The sequence below is a fragment of the Anoplophora glabripennis genome, unplaced genomic scaffold, assembly GCF_000390285.2.
Source record: "Anoplophora glabripennis isolate ALB-LARVAE unplaced genomic scaffold, Agla_2.0 scaffold68, whole genome shotgun sequence".
NCBI lineage: Eukaryota > Metazoa > Arthropoda > Insecta > Coleoptera > Cerambycidae > Anoplophora > Anoplophora glabripennis.
Genome location: NW_019416739.1, coordinates 1545592 through 1563881, shown reverse-complemented (window position 1 = coordinate 1563881; position 18290 = coordinate 1545592). Strand labels below are relative to the sequence as shown.

The 18290-nt window shown below is 32.1% G+C and overlaps 1 protein-coding gene across 5 annotated transcripts in view; it reads left to right on the top strand.

Moving 5' to 3' along the window:
* Positions 1-18290, top strand: part of LOC108905221 (catenin delta-2) — a gene marked incomplete at its 3' end in the record, with an annotated part of 112089 nt that overhangs the window by 65158 nt on the left and 28641 nt on the right. For all 5 annotated transcript variants that reach the window (XM_018708013.2, XM_018708011.2, XM_018708014.2 and 2 more), the window contains 2 exon segments: positions 15411-15452; positions 15514-17072. In XM_018708013.2, the coding sequence (XP_018563529.1) occupies positions 15411-15452; positions 15514-17072 (1601 nt within the window).

Here is an 18290-nt window from a genome sequence, read left to right as displayed (position 1 = left end):
TAATTTTTGTTGCAACCCCTGGCCAGGGGTGAAAAAAGATAAAATAAAGGTGTTTTTCAATATAACTCAAAAGGGGTAAGAGCTAGAAAAACAAGTTTCTTATAAAAGTTGTAGAGCAAAAAATTCTACATAAAAATGGTATATTGACGTTTTCTTATACCATTAAAATTAACAGAGTTAGGGAGACTAGATGTTATGGGATGATTTTAGAAATTTAAAAAATCATAACAAGCAGAAAAATGAATGAATCATTATAAGTACCGATTTTTGTCACTGTATACTCTTTTTTTGCTTATTTTAAATTAAAAATTATTTTATCAATGCTATTTTTTGTTGCAAAGTATTTTTTTTTATTTAAATAGTATCTATGAATTTTTATCCAATTTAAAAAAAGTCGCACATCTTATGAATATTGCTGTCAAATTTTCACCTGAGAAACACTATTTAGATGCAAAAAAATATTAGATTTACGTTACAATACAGCCAAACAAACCGAAAATTTCATTCAATCATTCCAAGGAACAAAATATTTTATAAACTAGAATACTCCTTAGCTAATATATTTCCATTGCTCCTTGGAATGATTGAATGAAATTTTTGGGTCCCAGTGATTGATTTATTGATTTTAAACACCTATTAATAATTAAAAAGTATTAAAATTAATTTAAAATAAGTAAAAAATAGTATACAAAAATCGGTACTTATAATGATTTAGAGAAAAATTTTTTTTTTAATTTTCAAAAATCAAAAAAAAGTAATTATGAAGGCCCACGACCGGACCGGTACTAAAAGTTGTTAAAAGAATAGTAGTTTGAAATAAAAAATTTTCACAAATATCGAGATTTTCAAAAACAATTTAAAATTTCAAACTCAAAAGTCTTAATCAAAAACACTGAATATTTTTTTTGTATTTTTATTTGTAAAGGCCATCTAAAAACAAAGATTTTTATTAAAAAAAAGCTTTAATTTGGACCATTATTAAGAAAGTTATGATCAAAAAACCAAAAAAGAGCGTTTTTTGAAAATTTTATATCTTTTGAACAAGTAATCAAAAAAATCTCAAAATTTACCAGAAAGGCTTTTTTGAGGGGTACTAAAAAATATCAAAAAATTAAGGAAATCGAAAATATTTCGAACCGTCCGAATTGGCGTGGAACGCCCCATATACAATGGTAAAGAGACGGTCACCTCATAAGTCACAATCAGCCAATAAAAAACAAATACGTCACCAAATTCCTCAGTTTATCTTCGTTCAACAGTCATCTCTTTCTGATTCATTGCATATCCTATAAGAAAATAAGAGGCAAATTTAAAATTGTCACTTTTCTTGTACCACGCTCCTTTTAACATAAAATAATAAATTTAATCAGTTATGATTATGATTAATTAACAGGTAATTTGAGTCTAAAATGTTACAATATTCTCTTGCTTCCAAAATAAAAATTGTGTACAATTTATATGACCTTATTGTATCAGCTTTTGTCTTTAGTTAAATTTCAAATAACTTACTAAAGTACTTTAAATCTTTATAATAGGCTGAAACATAATTTATTTTTGTACGTACCAACTACAGTTATCATATTTATCCTTTTACAGTTGATGTTCCGAATTAAAAAATTCTTAATAAGTTTTTACAAGTAAACAATACAGTAGTTTTTAGCCTTAAAATAGTTTTTTTCGGTATTCGGAGTTAAATGGAGGAATAAAATGAAAGGAAGAAGAGGAAAAGTTATTCTCACAGAACTTTTGACATAATATTTATTTTTAAGAAAAATTGTCAAGATTACAAAAATATTTAAATCACATTTCGATAGATACTGAAAATTTCCAATCGCTTTTCTAACAATCACATCAATTTGTTATACAACAATAACAATAAATTTAGTCCTTTTAAAGTGAACACAGTCAGTTAAACTAGAAATTTAACATTTAACCTGTTTCCATTAAGTCTTTTTCTTGATGATAAACTTAATAGCTCTGCTTGAGGACCGCGTTGCGTTCAAAGTTTGAATCTTGAAAATAAAAATTATTATTGCAAATTGCAACACTAGGTACACCGCACTCCTGACATTTTTACGTGGTAAATTAATAGTTTAAATTAAACACTACACCATCAACTTATTAAAAACTATTATCGATAACTAACTAATTACTGCAAAATACCCAAACAACTATGAACATTTACTACTTGGAAAAATGCAAAATTACTAGTTAATCCCATGTAAACAAACATAAATCCTTAAAGGTTAGAAATCTTGTAACGTAGTATGATATAAGCCACGCCCATTATTCGTTCATTACTCGACCGTCTTTTTTACGGACCGTGAAAAACAATTACATTTTGATATCAGAATGAAGCGAGGCGAGCGCCATCTGTTACAGAGTGTCCAAAATTGTAAACGTATTTTATTTTCTAACTGCAATCGGGTGTGTAAATAATATTCAGTTTTCCATGTCGGCGAATTCTTACGATTTTCAAATATGACGCATTTAAATATTAAACAATTTCTAGACTTGAATTTTGTTAAGTTACCTTCAGAAAACCTCAAATTTCCTAATGACATATTTTAAATAACCGTTTTGATCTAAAAAAAAAGTTTTTAGCCATAAACAGTTTCTCGAAGAAAATTTTATTTCTCGTAAACTAGCGAATATTTTCTAACCAAATTATGTCATTAGGAGCTCCAACAATTGCTAAACCCTTACAACTTTTCATTTGCAATAAATTTAGTTTCTTTAAATTTATTATCATCTTTGAACTAATTTGTAGGTGGAGCCATCTAGTTTTCCTCTGTCAGAAGTGGCCCAAAAACTTGAATGTGAACATTTTTTATTAATCGGTTATTGAAAATTTGGGTTTCGCCAATTGTTTTCGTTTCAATTTGTTGAAATTAAAAAAAAATCAATTTCTAAAATACAGGATGATTCAGTCGTAATGTCATTAATTTTAACCGCGTGCTGCAGGGGCGGCGTATTAGAACCGGAGGGCATCGTGGAGATAAAGTTCCGAAAGAAGGACCTCGTCAAGGCGATCCACCGCATCGATCCGGTGGTGAGGNTGCATTGTATAGACTTAGATATATTGTTAATAAGTCAGTGCTGTTATCCTATTATTATGCGCATTGCTTTTCAAGGCTTAAATACGGGATAATTTTTTGGGGTTCATCTAGTTTTGTTAGCAGGGCTTTTATAATGCAAAAGAGAGCAATTAGAAATATTTTATTGCTAAGCCCAAGGGAGTCTTGTAGATCTAAATTTAAAGATTTAAAGCTACTGTCGCTTCCATGTATTTATATTCTAGAATTACTGTTGTATGTAAAAACTAATATTAACGATTTCAGAATGAATAATTTTTATCATAATTATCTGACGAGATCTCGTCATGATTCGATTGTTCCTATACATAGTTTGACTTTCTTTGAAAAGGGTCCACAATACATGGGGATTATATTATATAACAAGTTGCCGAATAGATTAAAATTGATATATAATCTAAAAATTTATAAGCGGGAAGTTGAGATTTTGTTAATGGAACATTGCTTCTATTCTGTACACGAATATTTATCTAGTATATTGACTTAGTTTTATATTTTCTACTTTATCTACATCTTATTTGTATTTTATTGTCATTTTCTTCTGTATGTATGTTATATTTTTATATGTAAGTCTTTAGGTACATTTATATTTGTAATTTGCCATTTTTACCACCTATTTTGACGTGTCCCATGTCATTTCAATGATCTTATGGACAATAAAATTATTATTATTGTTATTGTAATAGGCTNACCTCACTCCTGGCATTTTTACGTGGTAAATTAATAGTTTATATTAAACACTACACCATCAACTTATTAAAAACTATTATCAATAACTAACTAATTACTGCAAAATACCCAAACAACTATGAAAGATTTACTTCAATACTTGGAAAAATGCAAAATTACTAGTTAAGTCGCATGTAAACAAACATAAATCCTAAAGGTTAGAAATCTTGTGACGTAGTATGAGATAAGCCACGCCCATAATTTCTGTCTATTACTCGACCGTCTTTTTACGGACCGTGAATAACAATCACATTTTGTTATCAGAATGAAGCGAGGCAAGCGCCATCTGTTACAGAGTGTCCAAAGTTGTAAACGTATTTCATTTTCTAAACTGTAATCGGGTGTGTAAATAATTTTCAGTTTTCCATGTCGGTGAATTCTTACGATTTTCAAATATGATGCATTTAAATATTTAACCATTTCTAGACTTGAATTTTGTTAAGGTACCTTCAGAAAACCTCAAATTTCCTAATTACATATTTTAAATACCTAACCGTTTTGATCTAAAAAAAAGTTTCTCAAAGAAAACTTTATTTCTCGTAAACTAGCGAATATTTTCTAACCAAACTATGTCATTAGGAGCTCCAACAAATGCTAAACCCTTACAACTTTTCATTTGCAATAAATTTAGTTCCTTTAAATGTATTATCATCTTTGAAATAATTTGTTGGTGGAGCCATCTAGTTTTCCTCTGGCAGAAGTGACCGTCTTAAAGACGATTTTAGTAAGCAATAAATAACCTATGCAATAAATATTTGACTCAACTGATTACTCGAATTGTTTAAACAATATAGGATTTTTTTATTAAAATGCTAGCTAATGTATTTTAATATAACTTTCTAACATACTCATAAAAACGATTTAATTTTTTTTTTATTTTATTAATCTTTAATTTTTTGTTAACTATCAAAATTAATAATTAACGAGTTATAAATATTTACGACATCGCAATAAGGTGACCTCGTTGAGTATAGTTTCTCGACGTAATTTTGTTTATTCAAGTGTCTAAAGAAATATGATAATTTTTTGAAATTTTTATAATATAAAAAAAGTATGTCTTAAGATCGGTTTCACGGTGTCGTACGTGCATTGCTTTTGACGCTAATAGCCCTATTTACAACATTAAATTAAAATTGTAAATAATAACGATAGAGATTCAGGAATTTTGGGACATTTTTATAGGAAATTTCCTTTTAGGATATTTTTTCAAATTGACGCTAACTCTTATATATTTCGAGTTATTTGCAAAAAATTACCCCCTTTTTTTGGAACCCTACGAAACTATGGAACTCTCACACTTTAAGTATTTGTTAACGTTTCGAAAATTAATGTTTTCGTCTTCTGAACTTTTCCTTACTTTCCGTTTTAGTTACTTTGACAATTCAAATTTGTTTTCTTTTGACTGTTTCCATAGTTAGAAGTATCATATGATGTTTATTGTATTATTACTTACTTCATCCTTTAAATTCTGTAGACAGCAGGGATCCAAGTTCACGTAATAATTTAATACACATATTTCTCCATTCAATAAAATAATCGTAATCTCTTTTAATTTTCCTTTAAAGGCATTTTACTTTTCCAAAATTTTAGCCAAACCTCGTTGAATATTCTGACCGTTTTCCCAAGCGTGATCGCAAATTTCATATTTCTCAAGTTCTCGATTTTTGTTGTAATTTATTCAGAATATTATATCAAGAAATACAAATTACAGATTTAAATTTAAACGACAATCCTGTTAATATAGTATAATAAAAACATCTGTCAAATAGACAACTTCCTACATCTGAAAAATTACTTCTTAGCAAAGGATTAAATTATGCTCTAATGTCAAAAAATATTCCTAAATTTGACATAAGAACATCAACAGAACAAACTGCACAAAAATTGCTATTAAACTTACCTAATTAATACAGAATTAGATCAAAAATTGAACTCGAGAAAATGTACCTAACGAGAAATAACTTTTCATTAGGAAAAAAGATTTATATATTCAATAAAAAATGATAATAATATTAAAATGTTGCCAGCTTATAAAGGTAATGTTAAAATTTTAGAACCGCACTATTTAGGTAAAAGGCTTGAATTTTTATTACCATATTATAAAGTAGTAATTGAACAGCATATGCAACGGAAAGACATGAAGGGTTCCTTGTACTCATCTCGTAAATATATTCAAATATCGAAACCGCCTCTTCGGTAATCAATTGTTCCTTAAAATTCTTTCCTAAAGTGCTTCTGCAGCAAGTAGTGGCGAATTTGAACTATCATGCCTCTACACTATACATGCCATTTAATTTATTACCTATATTGTTTCAAGTCAAAGTAATTTTGCGGATAATATTAATTTAAGAAATCGCTAGATTAAAACTATTTTTTTATTTCTTCTCTCACCATATCTAATAAATCATAATAATTTCGGTTTAGTAACTCCTTTCCATAAGTCTTTCTCATTGACATAATGTTTCTAATAGAAATGATTAGGTCTAATTGCTGCGCTCTAGTCTTACCTAAACATACGTATAAAGTGACAACATCGCAAAACGCTCTAATATCGATATAATGAATAAGAATATACACGTCGGACGCTTTAAAAACCATAAAGTATAAGTAAAAACGTATATTAGAGATGCTCTGATGGTAAACCAATGAAAGGATGCTTTATTGTAGGCAATATACCTGTGTTCATAACCGTAATCAAGATAATTTTTGTTTTGTTCGTTTATATTCGTACTTCTTTGATAGAAGGAACAGTATATACATAAAGAAAAGGATGACAAGTATGTTATTCCATTAGTGGAACGCGTGCGTGTGAGCGTGTGTGTGTGTGTGTGTGTGTGTGTGTGTGTGTGTGTGTGTGTGTGTGTGTGTGTGTGCGTGTGTGTGCGTGCGTGCGTGTGCGTGTTTTTCATACGGACCTTCCTTAACAAGTTACGGGCCCTCAAAGATGAAAATTAAAAAGTTATTTTTATTTACAGTCTCTAAACTATTCAGCATGATACAAATTTGGTGATCGATAACACATGCATACAACTTGTTTTTGATGTTGCAAATGAAACTTTATTATGCCCAGAACGCCAGGGACGGACTATGCCTAATGGTTAACAACCCAGAATTATGGCATAGATGACGATCGCAATCTGCCTGTATTAAAAATAAGTTCCCTGAAGAATTTGCCAACGATAATACCCTCTTGGTTCAACTCGGTAAAATTAATAGTTTAGGAAATATTTGAGATTTTATATCACAGTGCATAACAAAATTTGATAAACACACTTTACACATAACACAAAATAGAAAAACAAGACAAGAATAAGTTAAAGTAAGTTAAAAAATAATTTAAATGAAAGAGAACTGTCAAAATACATTTTCAATATGGGTACTTTCCACCTTCACACACTTTCTAAGTCTACAAATATTATTTGTTTGTACACAAAAAAGCATTTCTGGGGTATATCTAATATTATCACAATGGAAATTAATTCTTTGTAGTAATTGATCCCTTGTCTGTACTGGGGTTGCGTATACTAAACTTTTCAAGTAACCCGACGGTAGAAGTAAATCTGGTTAAAGTCTGGAAAACATGGTGGCCATAAAATTGGACCTCCTCTCCCAATTCATTTATTATTAAACACAATGGATAAAAATCACTTCGTGCATCAATATTGAAATGGGGAGGAGCCCCATTGTTCAGCAACGAAACGTTTCTTCAGGTATCTAATGGAACATCGTCTAATAGTGGCTGCAAATTATTTTGCAAAAATTCCAAAATCGATATTCATTCAGACGTTCTCCAAAAACGTATGGACCTATTAAATTATTACCCTAAAAAAATGTTTTTTGGTGTACAAACAAATAATGTTCGTAGTCTTAGGAAGTGTGTGGAAATGGAAGATATTGAAATGTATTTTGATAGTTTTTTTTTAAATTATTTTTTTAACTTCAACTTATTCCTGTTTTGTTTTTCTTTTTGTGATATGTATAAAGTGTGTTTGTCAAATTTTCTTAGTGAAAATTACATTAGGCGACAGTAAGATTTTCTAGGCTCTTATTTTAAAAATATGTACGCTTCTAACATAGCAATTATGTCAAATTAAAAATTAAAGACAAAAAATGGTGGAGGCGCCGCTCGATTTGCACGGTGACATAAAATCACAAATATTTCTTAAACTGTTAATTTTACCGAGTTGAACCAAGAGGATATTATGCTCGGTATTATGTGCGCAAATTCTTCAGGGAACTTATTTTTGGTACAGGCAGATTGCGACATCTGTGCAAAAATTCTGGGCTGTTAACCATTCGGCATAGTCCGTCCCGTTCTGTGCATAATGAAGTTTCACTTACAAGCTGTACGCATGCGTTATCGATCACCAAATTTGCATTATGCTGAAGTTAATAATTTAGAGATCTAGATCTATTTGTACTCGACTTTTTTGTATCAAGTACCGGGACACCCTGTATACATATACATATACAGAGTGGTCCAGTTTCCGATGCGGAAACTTAAGGAACCGATAGATATTCAAAAAAAATAATATGATTTTGATATATAAACTATATTCGAAAAATGCTTCGTTAAGGTAATACAAGGTGTTCAAGATTGATTTAAAAAAAAATCAAATTGTTGTCAAACGGCTAAATACATTCCAATTAAATTTTGTAGACGTTAACTACCATCGAGAGAGCACGTTTTGCAATGCAAAACATTATTTTTAGTTTTGTCAGTTGCGTCCGTACTAGCACGATAATGGATATTTCTAAAGAAAAAATTGGTACGCCACTACATTTACATAAAACAAAAATCAGTTTTGGATTCTTCGTTCAATTTGAAAGCAAAAAGCTCTCGTACAGAAAAATCGAAAGATTTTCTGTAGGACGCGTTTTCAGAGTGATCTCTGATAAACAATCGAGCAAGTATGACAAAATAACAAATTTATCTGTCAAGTTAATTAGTAACTGTGTCGCATTTAGTTAGCTCTCTAGTAATTTGATTTGTAATTATTGTTTTGTTATAGTTATTATTAGTGTTATCCTGATAAATGCTTTTTGGTAACGAACAATACGCAGATAATTATTTTTTTACGGATTTTGTGATGGAAGTGCGGATGCGGAAGCGGCAGTTCGTGAATACCGAAGACTTAATCCAAATAGAAGAATTCCAGATGCTCGTGTCTTCATTGGAACACATCAAAAGTTTCGTAACTTTGGCCTGCGTGTTAATACCGTCGCAATAACAATCGGAATCGTATTCTTCGTACTTTTGATGACAATCCGAGGCTCAGCTCTCGCAGAGCAGCTCAACAACTACAAATATCTAAGTCTCAAATACTACGAACATTACAAGATGACCACAGACATGCATATCACCTATAAGTCCGTTCAGGATTTACACCCAGGGGATGCTGAAAAGCGAATGAGGTTTTGACAGTGGCTTTTAAACTTGACGGAAGAAAATCCTGACTTTTTGCACAAAATTTTGTGGACGGATGAATCCTCATTCAGTAGACGTGGGATAAGGAATTGCCACAATATCCATGTTTGGGCACATCCTCGAGAAATTCGGCCACGATCATTTCAAAATTTCTTACTAATAGCCTGCAGGATTACATCGAGGATATAGTCGTTAACTTAAGACATGAAAGTTGGATACAATTAGATGAAGCTCCCCGCATTATGGAATAGCTGTAAGAGAATGGCTAAATTATCTGCAACCTTGAATTGGCCGGCTAGGCAGGAATTACATGAATCATGACGTGGTTAATGGTATTGGACCAGTGGCCTGGCCACCCAGGTCACCGGATCTTATCCACTGGACTTTTTTACGTTTGAGGAAATGTAAGTAAAAGTTTACGCTACTCCAGTATTAACAAGAGATGATTTAGTTTTAAGGATTCAGCAAGCCTGCAATGATATGCGGTGAAATCCAAATGAAGTAGCTGCTGCAATAAATTTATTAGTTACACGATGTCGAAAATGTATTAAGGACATTTTTATTTTATTTTAATGTTGTTGTTGTTGTACACCACTAATTAAGTCTGTTGTTTTTCCTGCTACAGTTTCATTTAAATAAAAAATGAAATTACATTTACATTGAATGTGTTAAAAAGGGTTTTTTATTTTTTTGCTCGAAAACGGTGAGTGGTACAGAAAAATCGAAACCGAGCTTTTTTCTTCGGAATTGAATGAAGAATCCAAAACTAATTTTTATTTTATGTAAAAGCAGTGGCGTATCAATTTTTTCTTTAGAAATATCTAGTAACATGCTAGTACGGACGTCACTGGCAAAACTAAAAATAATGTTTTTCATTACAAAACGTAATCTCTGGATGGTAGTTAACGTCAACAAAATTTCATTGAAATATCTTCAGACGTTTAACAACAATTAATGAATTTGATTTTTTTAAATCAATCGAACATCTTGCATTTCCTTAACGAAGTATTTTTCGAATATAGTTTATATATCAAACTCATATTATTTTTTGAATCTCTATCGGTCCCTGAAGTTTTCGCATCGGAACCTGGACCACCCTGTATATACAGGGTGTCCGCAAATTTCACTGACAACGTTTGACTGCATATTCACGACGATAAATAAATACGATCTATGAAAAGTTAAATAAAAAATTTTTGGTTTTTGAGTTACAAGGCTTTAAAGTTTTCAACAATAAAACCAATTTAATTAATAACTTCATAACCCTTTTACGGATCGGGTTAAAATTTGGGACATTTATTTGGACTATTATGGCGTGTTATTTATTAAAACTTTAGTCAAAACTATCACCCAGTATGGGTGATAGTTTTCTCCGGTCCCGACCCTTTTAGCAGTCAAAACTTTTACAGTGGTCGTATTTTTTTAAAACATGCAGCAATATTGAAAAGGTTATTAAAAAAATATATAGTCTATTGAGAAAATCACCTACAGAGAGCTATTCCTGAGAAAAATGGTATTATTTGCAGGTGTGTTTGTTTCGGTTTGCGTAGCAGTGTCACGAATTTAAAACTTTGAGTTCAGTAGGCGATGAAAACAAGATGTTATGAAGTATTATGATGATTATGAAGTATCCGCAGTGTATCAGGACTATTAAATGTACCTATGTAAAACTATGTTCACAAAACTTAAAAAAGCAACTTCTTCGGCCATTTCATTTAAATCCTGCTCAAGAACTTGAAAATTTAGATCCCAACGCACGTTTACAATTTTGCTGCTGGTTAGTAAATGGCTTCGCAGAAGATAATAATTTGCTTAAAAATATTTTGTACCGACGAATCTTGTTTTACAAGAAACGGAGTTGTAAATTTTCATAATTTGCATGTGTGGAGTGATGAGAATCCTAAAAAAACACGACAATAATGACATTACCTGATAGCCACAGCATATCAACATCTTGTTTTGATCACCTACTGAACTCAAAGTTTTAAATTTGTGACACTGCTACGCAAACCGAAACATACAGACCTGCAAATAATGTCATTTTTCTCAAAAATGACTAGGCGATTTTCTAGAGGCAATATTTTTTTTAAATAAAACGACCGTTTCAATGTTGCTGCCAGATTTAAAAAAATACGGCCACTATAAAAGTTTTGACTGCTAAAAGGGAGAGGTAACCGGAGAAAACCATCACCCAGTATATTGATTTAACTAAAGTGTTAAGAAATAATACGTCATAATAGTACAAATAAATGTTCCAAATTTTAACGCGATCGGTAAAAGGGTTATGAAGTTATTAATTAAATTAGTTTTATTTTTGACAACTTTGAAGGCCTGTGACTCAAAAACCAAAAATAATTTATTTAACTTTTTTTTCGTAGATTGTATTTATTTATTATCGTGAATATGCAGTCAAACGTTGTCGGTGAAATTTGCGGACACCCAGTATATATGTCGGGCGTTTCACGTCAACGGGCACAGTGGGCTGCCCAGAATAAAAATGCATCAATATTTCGACGTGTCAAAAGCTTCGTATTTAAAAACTCTTATCGAATGCCGTCTGGTGATTTTAAAAAAACATCATGGCGGTTCCAATATGGCGTCCGCAATCATGGAAAATTCTGTTTAATGAGCAATATTGATAGATAAGAAACATAAAAATATACATACTTATAAAACAGGGGATTAAATAATAAAAAACTAACAAAACCGAGAGATACAAGAAACCATTGTGAAAATTTATGAATTCACTTAATATTAAAAACATTGAAGAGTATAGTCTCATTATTTAAAATAATTACACATCATTACAATATTAAACGAAAATTATAAAATGGAAAAATGAGGAGTGTCACTGAATTGTGAAGAAATTTTTTTGTAAATTTCTTTAGCAGAATACGTTTTTTATAAGCTTAACAGTCTACTAATATTCAAAATGAAAACTACTTACAATGAGGTTCAAGAACACTTGACAGAAACAATTAGCATCGCCAACTACAGTTGTCGAATTTATTAGTTCATGAGATAAATTGAATCAAATATGTGAAAACTTAAAATATCCTACAAGGATATTTTAAGTTTTCACACATTTGATTCTACGTTATTTATCACGTGGACTTTCTCGTAAGCTTAGGTACTGAGGACTTTTCTTATAGCAAATATAATTTTCTTATAAAAATGTCATTTATGTTTTTGTGTGTCTAATCATTTTTGAGCAAAATACAAAAATCGATAAAAATTAAAAAAACTAAGATTTTTTAGCAGTGAAACTGTTCAAGTCACATACAGGTAGATCCTATTATGGGCACTTTCAAAGTACAAAGATTCCCCTATAATTATCGCCTATGGACAATAAAATAACGTTCAATGCAGCTGAGATATAGATAATTAAAAAAAAACAGGTTTGTGTTAAATGGATAGGCAAATTTAAAAATCAAATAGCGAGTACTAAAAATTAAAATTAAGAGCGGAAATTTGGTGAGAATGTTTAGAACAATATTTCGTCAATGGAACGAGACATGTATGTTTCAAACGAAGCACCCTAAATATACAGTGTCCCAGTACTTGATACAAAAAAGTCGAGAATAGATGAAAGAAATTTGTATAGCTCAAGGTAGCCACAATAACCTTGTAAATTGACAAGTTGATCTATTGAGTCATTTTCTGTTCCGTACAATCAAAATTTTGGAAAGAATAAAGGAACACGTTTATTGTTCTTACATACTATGTAATCATTATCAAAATGAAAGAAGAATTTTTCTCGACCATTGCCACAATTTTGTATTATGCAGTTTAAATTAAAAAAAAATCTGAAAATTTTCAAAAAAGGAAAAGTTGCTTTACGATTCGATTTAAAAAAATTTTTTTTATTATTTATTTATATACATGGCAGCCAAACATAATGCCAACAAACATTACAATTACAGGGTGCAAATAATTAATTACAAAATACAGGTAGATACACTAAAAAAAGTGGTCAAGAACGACAAAACCTTAAACTAAATTAAGACTAGAAATAAATTAATAAAAAAATGTAAGTAATGCAAATAATTTTACCTACTACCCAAACTACCACCTCCAAACAAAAAAGTCCAGAGGGTTGATATCCGGACTTCTATTAACCACCTTTCCAGAACTTTGGTATGTAAAAATTCACAAATTTGTAAAGGGACGTCTTCCAACAAATCCGGTAAGGCGTATATTAAAAACTCTAAAAAAAACGGCACCATCTGAACGTGTAGGTAACACTATGGGACCGAGTAATCTGTCACCAAAAACACCATACCACACATTCACTGAAAACGTTACTGGAACCGAGATACAGTACAACGTGAGGATTTGCATCACACCAATAGTGAATATTGTGAAAATTAGGTATCCCGTCTCCAGTAAAGCACCTTGGTTGTAAAATCCAAATCTTGTACAATTTGATGTCGAAATGACTGGCAAAATTTCACACGGGGCTGAAAATCATTGTTTTTAATGCCTGAACCCTTTGTACATTTGTGCAGGAACCAGGCAAGTCCACTTTTTTAAAATGTTGGGAATGTGAAAGAAACTCATTCTCATATCAAGTTCACAAAAATTAAACATTTTTTCAGTTTTATGTAATGTAGACTAAATAACTAAATGACTAGCGGGAAAAAGTAAACATTCAGTAAGCAATATATTTTTATTTTTTTTAAATTTGCCTGTTTCTTACACCAAAATATTAAGACAATTGATATTTGTCAATTATTTATTACATTTTGTATTAACAGTGTTTTTTCTTAAATTAAACAAGAATCGGTGTCATAGCCTTCATTAGACAGGTGGATCTTCTTCAGGTTGATTGTCGGTGAGCAAATCTCTAAATATAGAGTTATAATACACCTCATCAGCTAGTGGGATGTACTTTTGCACCAAAATTTTGCAATCCTTTATTTGTTTGTCATTTATTAATAAACGATTTTTGTAGGTTAATTCACTCGGCAATGACAACTGAATTTGTGGGTTTGGCTTGATGAGCGAAATAGTTGAGAAAACAGTCATTCCAGCAGAAACAGAGCATTCAATAAATCTATTATTTTTTGTGTATTTGTACTAACAATTCATGTGATGACGAGTGTCACGAGCGGTAGTCGTCACCTGTATTTTCAGCCCCCCCCTCCCTACAGGCAAATCCCCACCACTAATTTCACATTTTGGAGCAATAATCAGGCAAGTCCTGGACACTGGACATTCTCGTTTCTTGGGCCAAATTGGTTAAACAGGGAAGTCGTTTGTCATTATATTTTCACTAATATGCCACGGACTTGCCGGATTCTTACACCGAAAGATGGCCAACCTAGATTTGTAGGAGATTCCATATATAACACATTTCTTGTGGAAAATGGACTTGCCTGGTTCTTGCACCAATTTCTTCAATTGTTCCTGTAATACACGCCACACGGTACAGTTAGATACAACCACTTCTCGGCCAGTGTCGCCTCGGATCTTCCTCAAGGAGGATTATGATGTTTTCTTCATTGTCAAAAACACGTTACGGCTTTCATATATCAGGCGGACATTCTCGGTATCTTAACTTCTGAACTGCCTTTTGTACTGTTCTATTCCTAGATTGGCGTCTGTTATGATAATTGACCGCATACAAACAACTCAAATTGTACTGACATTCTCTGTACATAAACACCATATCTGCTAGTTCTTGATCAGAAAACATTTTATACGCAGGCTAAGTAACTCTGCAACACACAACTAAAGAACACAAGACATACTGACCTCCCATGAGATTTATATGATTGTGGAAGTCATGTGGAACGTCAGCCAATTAGAGAAGCGCTTCACGCATGTAGCGAATCTGAAGCATTCTGACTGTGTACATACGCAAGGTCTTAATTAATTTTCTCCAAAACAGAAGCTTTTAGACCATCAGTTGCTTAATAAAAGTTGCTCATTTTCATGCCCTCTATCACCCTTTTCAAGAAACATATTTATTTCAGAAACTGTATACTATTTGTTTTTTTTTGACCATAGATGTTGTTTATTCAAATTTTTTTTACTGTCTTCATTTTTCAGCTTTCAGTGGTGTAGGTACAGCTAGTAAATCTTACCTTTATTTTTGTAAAGTAAATGCTTACAAGGGTAGCTCTTTATAGTTTATTTATTTTATTTTGTTTTAGGAGAATACTACAAGAGCAGTGTCCAGAAATGCAGCATTACAAGTAAGTTAAGGTACGGTTTAATATTTCAGTTAAATATTACATATTTAATCTTTATGTGCAGGGGCCCAGATGTGTCAAGCTCTTTGAACGAAGCTATTTATCACCCTCACAGCAATGGTCACTCCGAACATTCTCCAAATTCTAGCCATATGTCTGTTCACAGTGATGAACCACTCGTACGAACTCAGAAACAGCAAACCACTCAACAAGTAACCACGGTGACTAAAGTAGTACGTGAAGTACAGCAGTTAGGCGATCAAGCTGGAGAATATATACCTGTTCCCCTCGGATCATACCCACATGCATCTCAGTATGTCGATTATATAGAACAACCATCCCATCATATGTATTCCCAGTATCACCAGCATCCTCATTACCAAGATTATGACCATTACCCAAACCCCTATGGAGCATATATGGGTTACCCGGCAAGCGCTGAACAACCACCATCTCCTCCTAGTCTAAGCGAGCACAGTGGTGATCCATCTCCGCTTCCACTTACAGCGCAACCAAATGCTGCTTACCTTGGCTCGGCATATGATGAACTTCCTGAACATTACAGAGTCACTCCTTCTCCAGGAGGGCCTATAGGCATAGACCCATACCAAGACGAATCCGCTGTCGTTTACGGTTATGTTTCTCCTTCGCCTTACGGTACAGCGCCTAGTCTTTCTCGTCCCTATGTAGATAGTTTAAATGGACCAGTTCCAGTAGGTGCTAGTATGAGAATGTTCGAAGATGAAGATTTACAGAAACATATTAGTAAAATGTCACTCCACGGGCACAACGTAGGTTTACCCCATGAAAGAGTGCATAACATTTCATCACCAGGCAGTATTGGAGGGGAAGATGATCAACGAGGTATGCGTTGGCGTGATCCAAATCTGACAGAAGTTATTGGATTTTTAAATAACCCTAATAATGTGATTAAAGCTAATGCTGCGGCTTACTTGCAGCATTTATGTTATATGGACGATCCTAATAAACAGAAAACAAGAGCCCTAGGCGGTATACCTCCTCTTGTGAAGCTGTTAAGTCACGACAGTATAGAAGTTTATAGAAATGCTTGTGGAGCTTTAAGAAATCTTTCATATGGAAGACAAAATGATGAAAATAAGAGGGCGATAAAAAATGCTGGAGGAATACCCGCGCTGATAAATTTGCTGAAACGATCTAATGAAGCAGAAATTAAGGAATTAGTTACAGGTGTAATTTGGAATATGTCATCTTGTGAGGATTTAAAAAGAAATATAATCGATGATGGTGTTATTACGATTGTAACTTACATTATAATACCACATTCTGGTTGGGATTCTCAAGGAAATCATGGAGAAACGTGTTGGTCAACAGTATTTAGAAATGCTTCCGGTGTATTGAGAAATGTCAGTTCGGCAGGAGAATATGCCAGGAAAAAGTTGAGAGAATGTGAAGGTTTAGTCGATGCACTGTTGTTTGTTGTACGCTGTGCCATAGACAAATCTAACATAGGCAATAAAATTGTAGAAAATTGTGTGTGCATACTCCGCAATTTATCATATAGATGCCAAGAGGTTGAAGATCCAAATTATGATAAAAATCCATTACCAACCCAAAGTAGAGTAGCTGCTAATTCTTCTAAAGGTAATTCCATTATATACATATAAACAAAATTCAAAACTCTAGTTCGACAGAGATGCAGTTATAAAGGAAAAAAATATTAGTCTTTCTAGGTTTCAACTTTCGAACCTTTATTTCATATCTTCATTAGGAAAATCTACAAGTGAATATACAGGGTACAAAAAAGTCGAATACAAATAGATGAGGTCAAAAGTATGTCAGTTCTTCATATACATTTTTTTAATACGGGCCTTCGTTAACAAATTACGAGCCCTCAAATGTGAACATTAAAAAGTTATTTCTATTTACAGTCTCTAAACTATTAACTTCAGTATGATGCAAATTTGGTGATCGATAACACATGCGTACAGCTTGTTTTTTATGTTGAAAGTGAAACGTCACTATGCCCAGAATGCCAGGGACGAACTATGCCCAATGGTTAACAACTCATAATTTTTGCATAGATGACGGTCACAATCTGCCGAAAGATCTGTGCCTGTTCGTTGCAATGGAATCCATAGAAACAAATTTCAATGTCATTATTATTACTGTTTCTTACTCTTTCACAAGTTTTATGATTTTGTATAGAAAATATTAGTTGACAAAACCGAAAATATTGTTAACTTTTCGAAATTAGAAATATGCATTTTACATATTACACCAGGAAAATTAGCGAAAATAAAAGAGAAACTCGAAAAAAGTCCTACCGCTAGATTATTGTAAAATTGTCTAAAGGAACATAATACAAGACATCTCTTGTCTCGTGAGTCAAAAACGTTTATTAGCTAACTCTTCTATTTAAACAAATAAGTGAGGAAAACAGTTTTTTCACTTTGCAGGGAACACCATCAATTTTAGCGAAAAGTGACAGCTTATAGGGAGTAAAATTATCTACAAAATGAGACTGGTTAAATTAAAATCGGTTAATAAACAAAAAAGTTTTTGCAAAAAAAACAAGGAAAGTGCCCATTTTTTCATTTGTTTATAACTATCGCATTTATTGTTAAAATTTTAGAAAACCTATGACAAGTTGAGGGTTTTGTCATACTTTAAAAGTGTGCCAAAAGTGGGCGCTGTAGGTGCAATAGTTTTCGCACAATTCTATTTGTTTATAGCGGAGGCTCCAAAAGTTATGAACTTTAAGCCTCTGTACAGGCGTTAATTTTCAACCAAACATGATTCTGAAAGCGTCATTGTAATCTTAAAGACGTAATTAAGCGACCTATTAAAAAATATCACCGT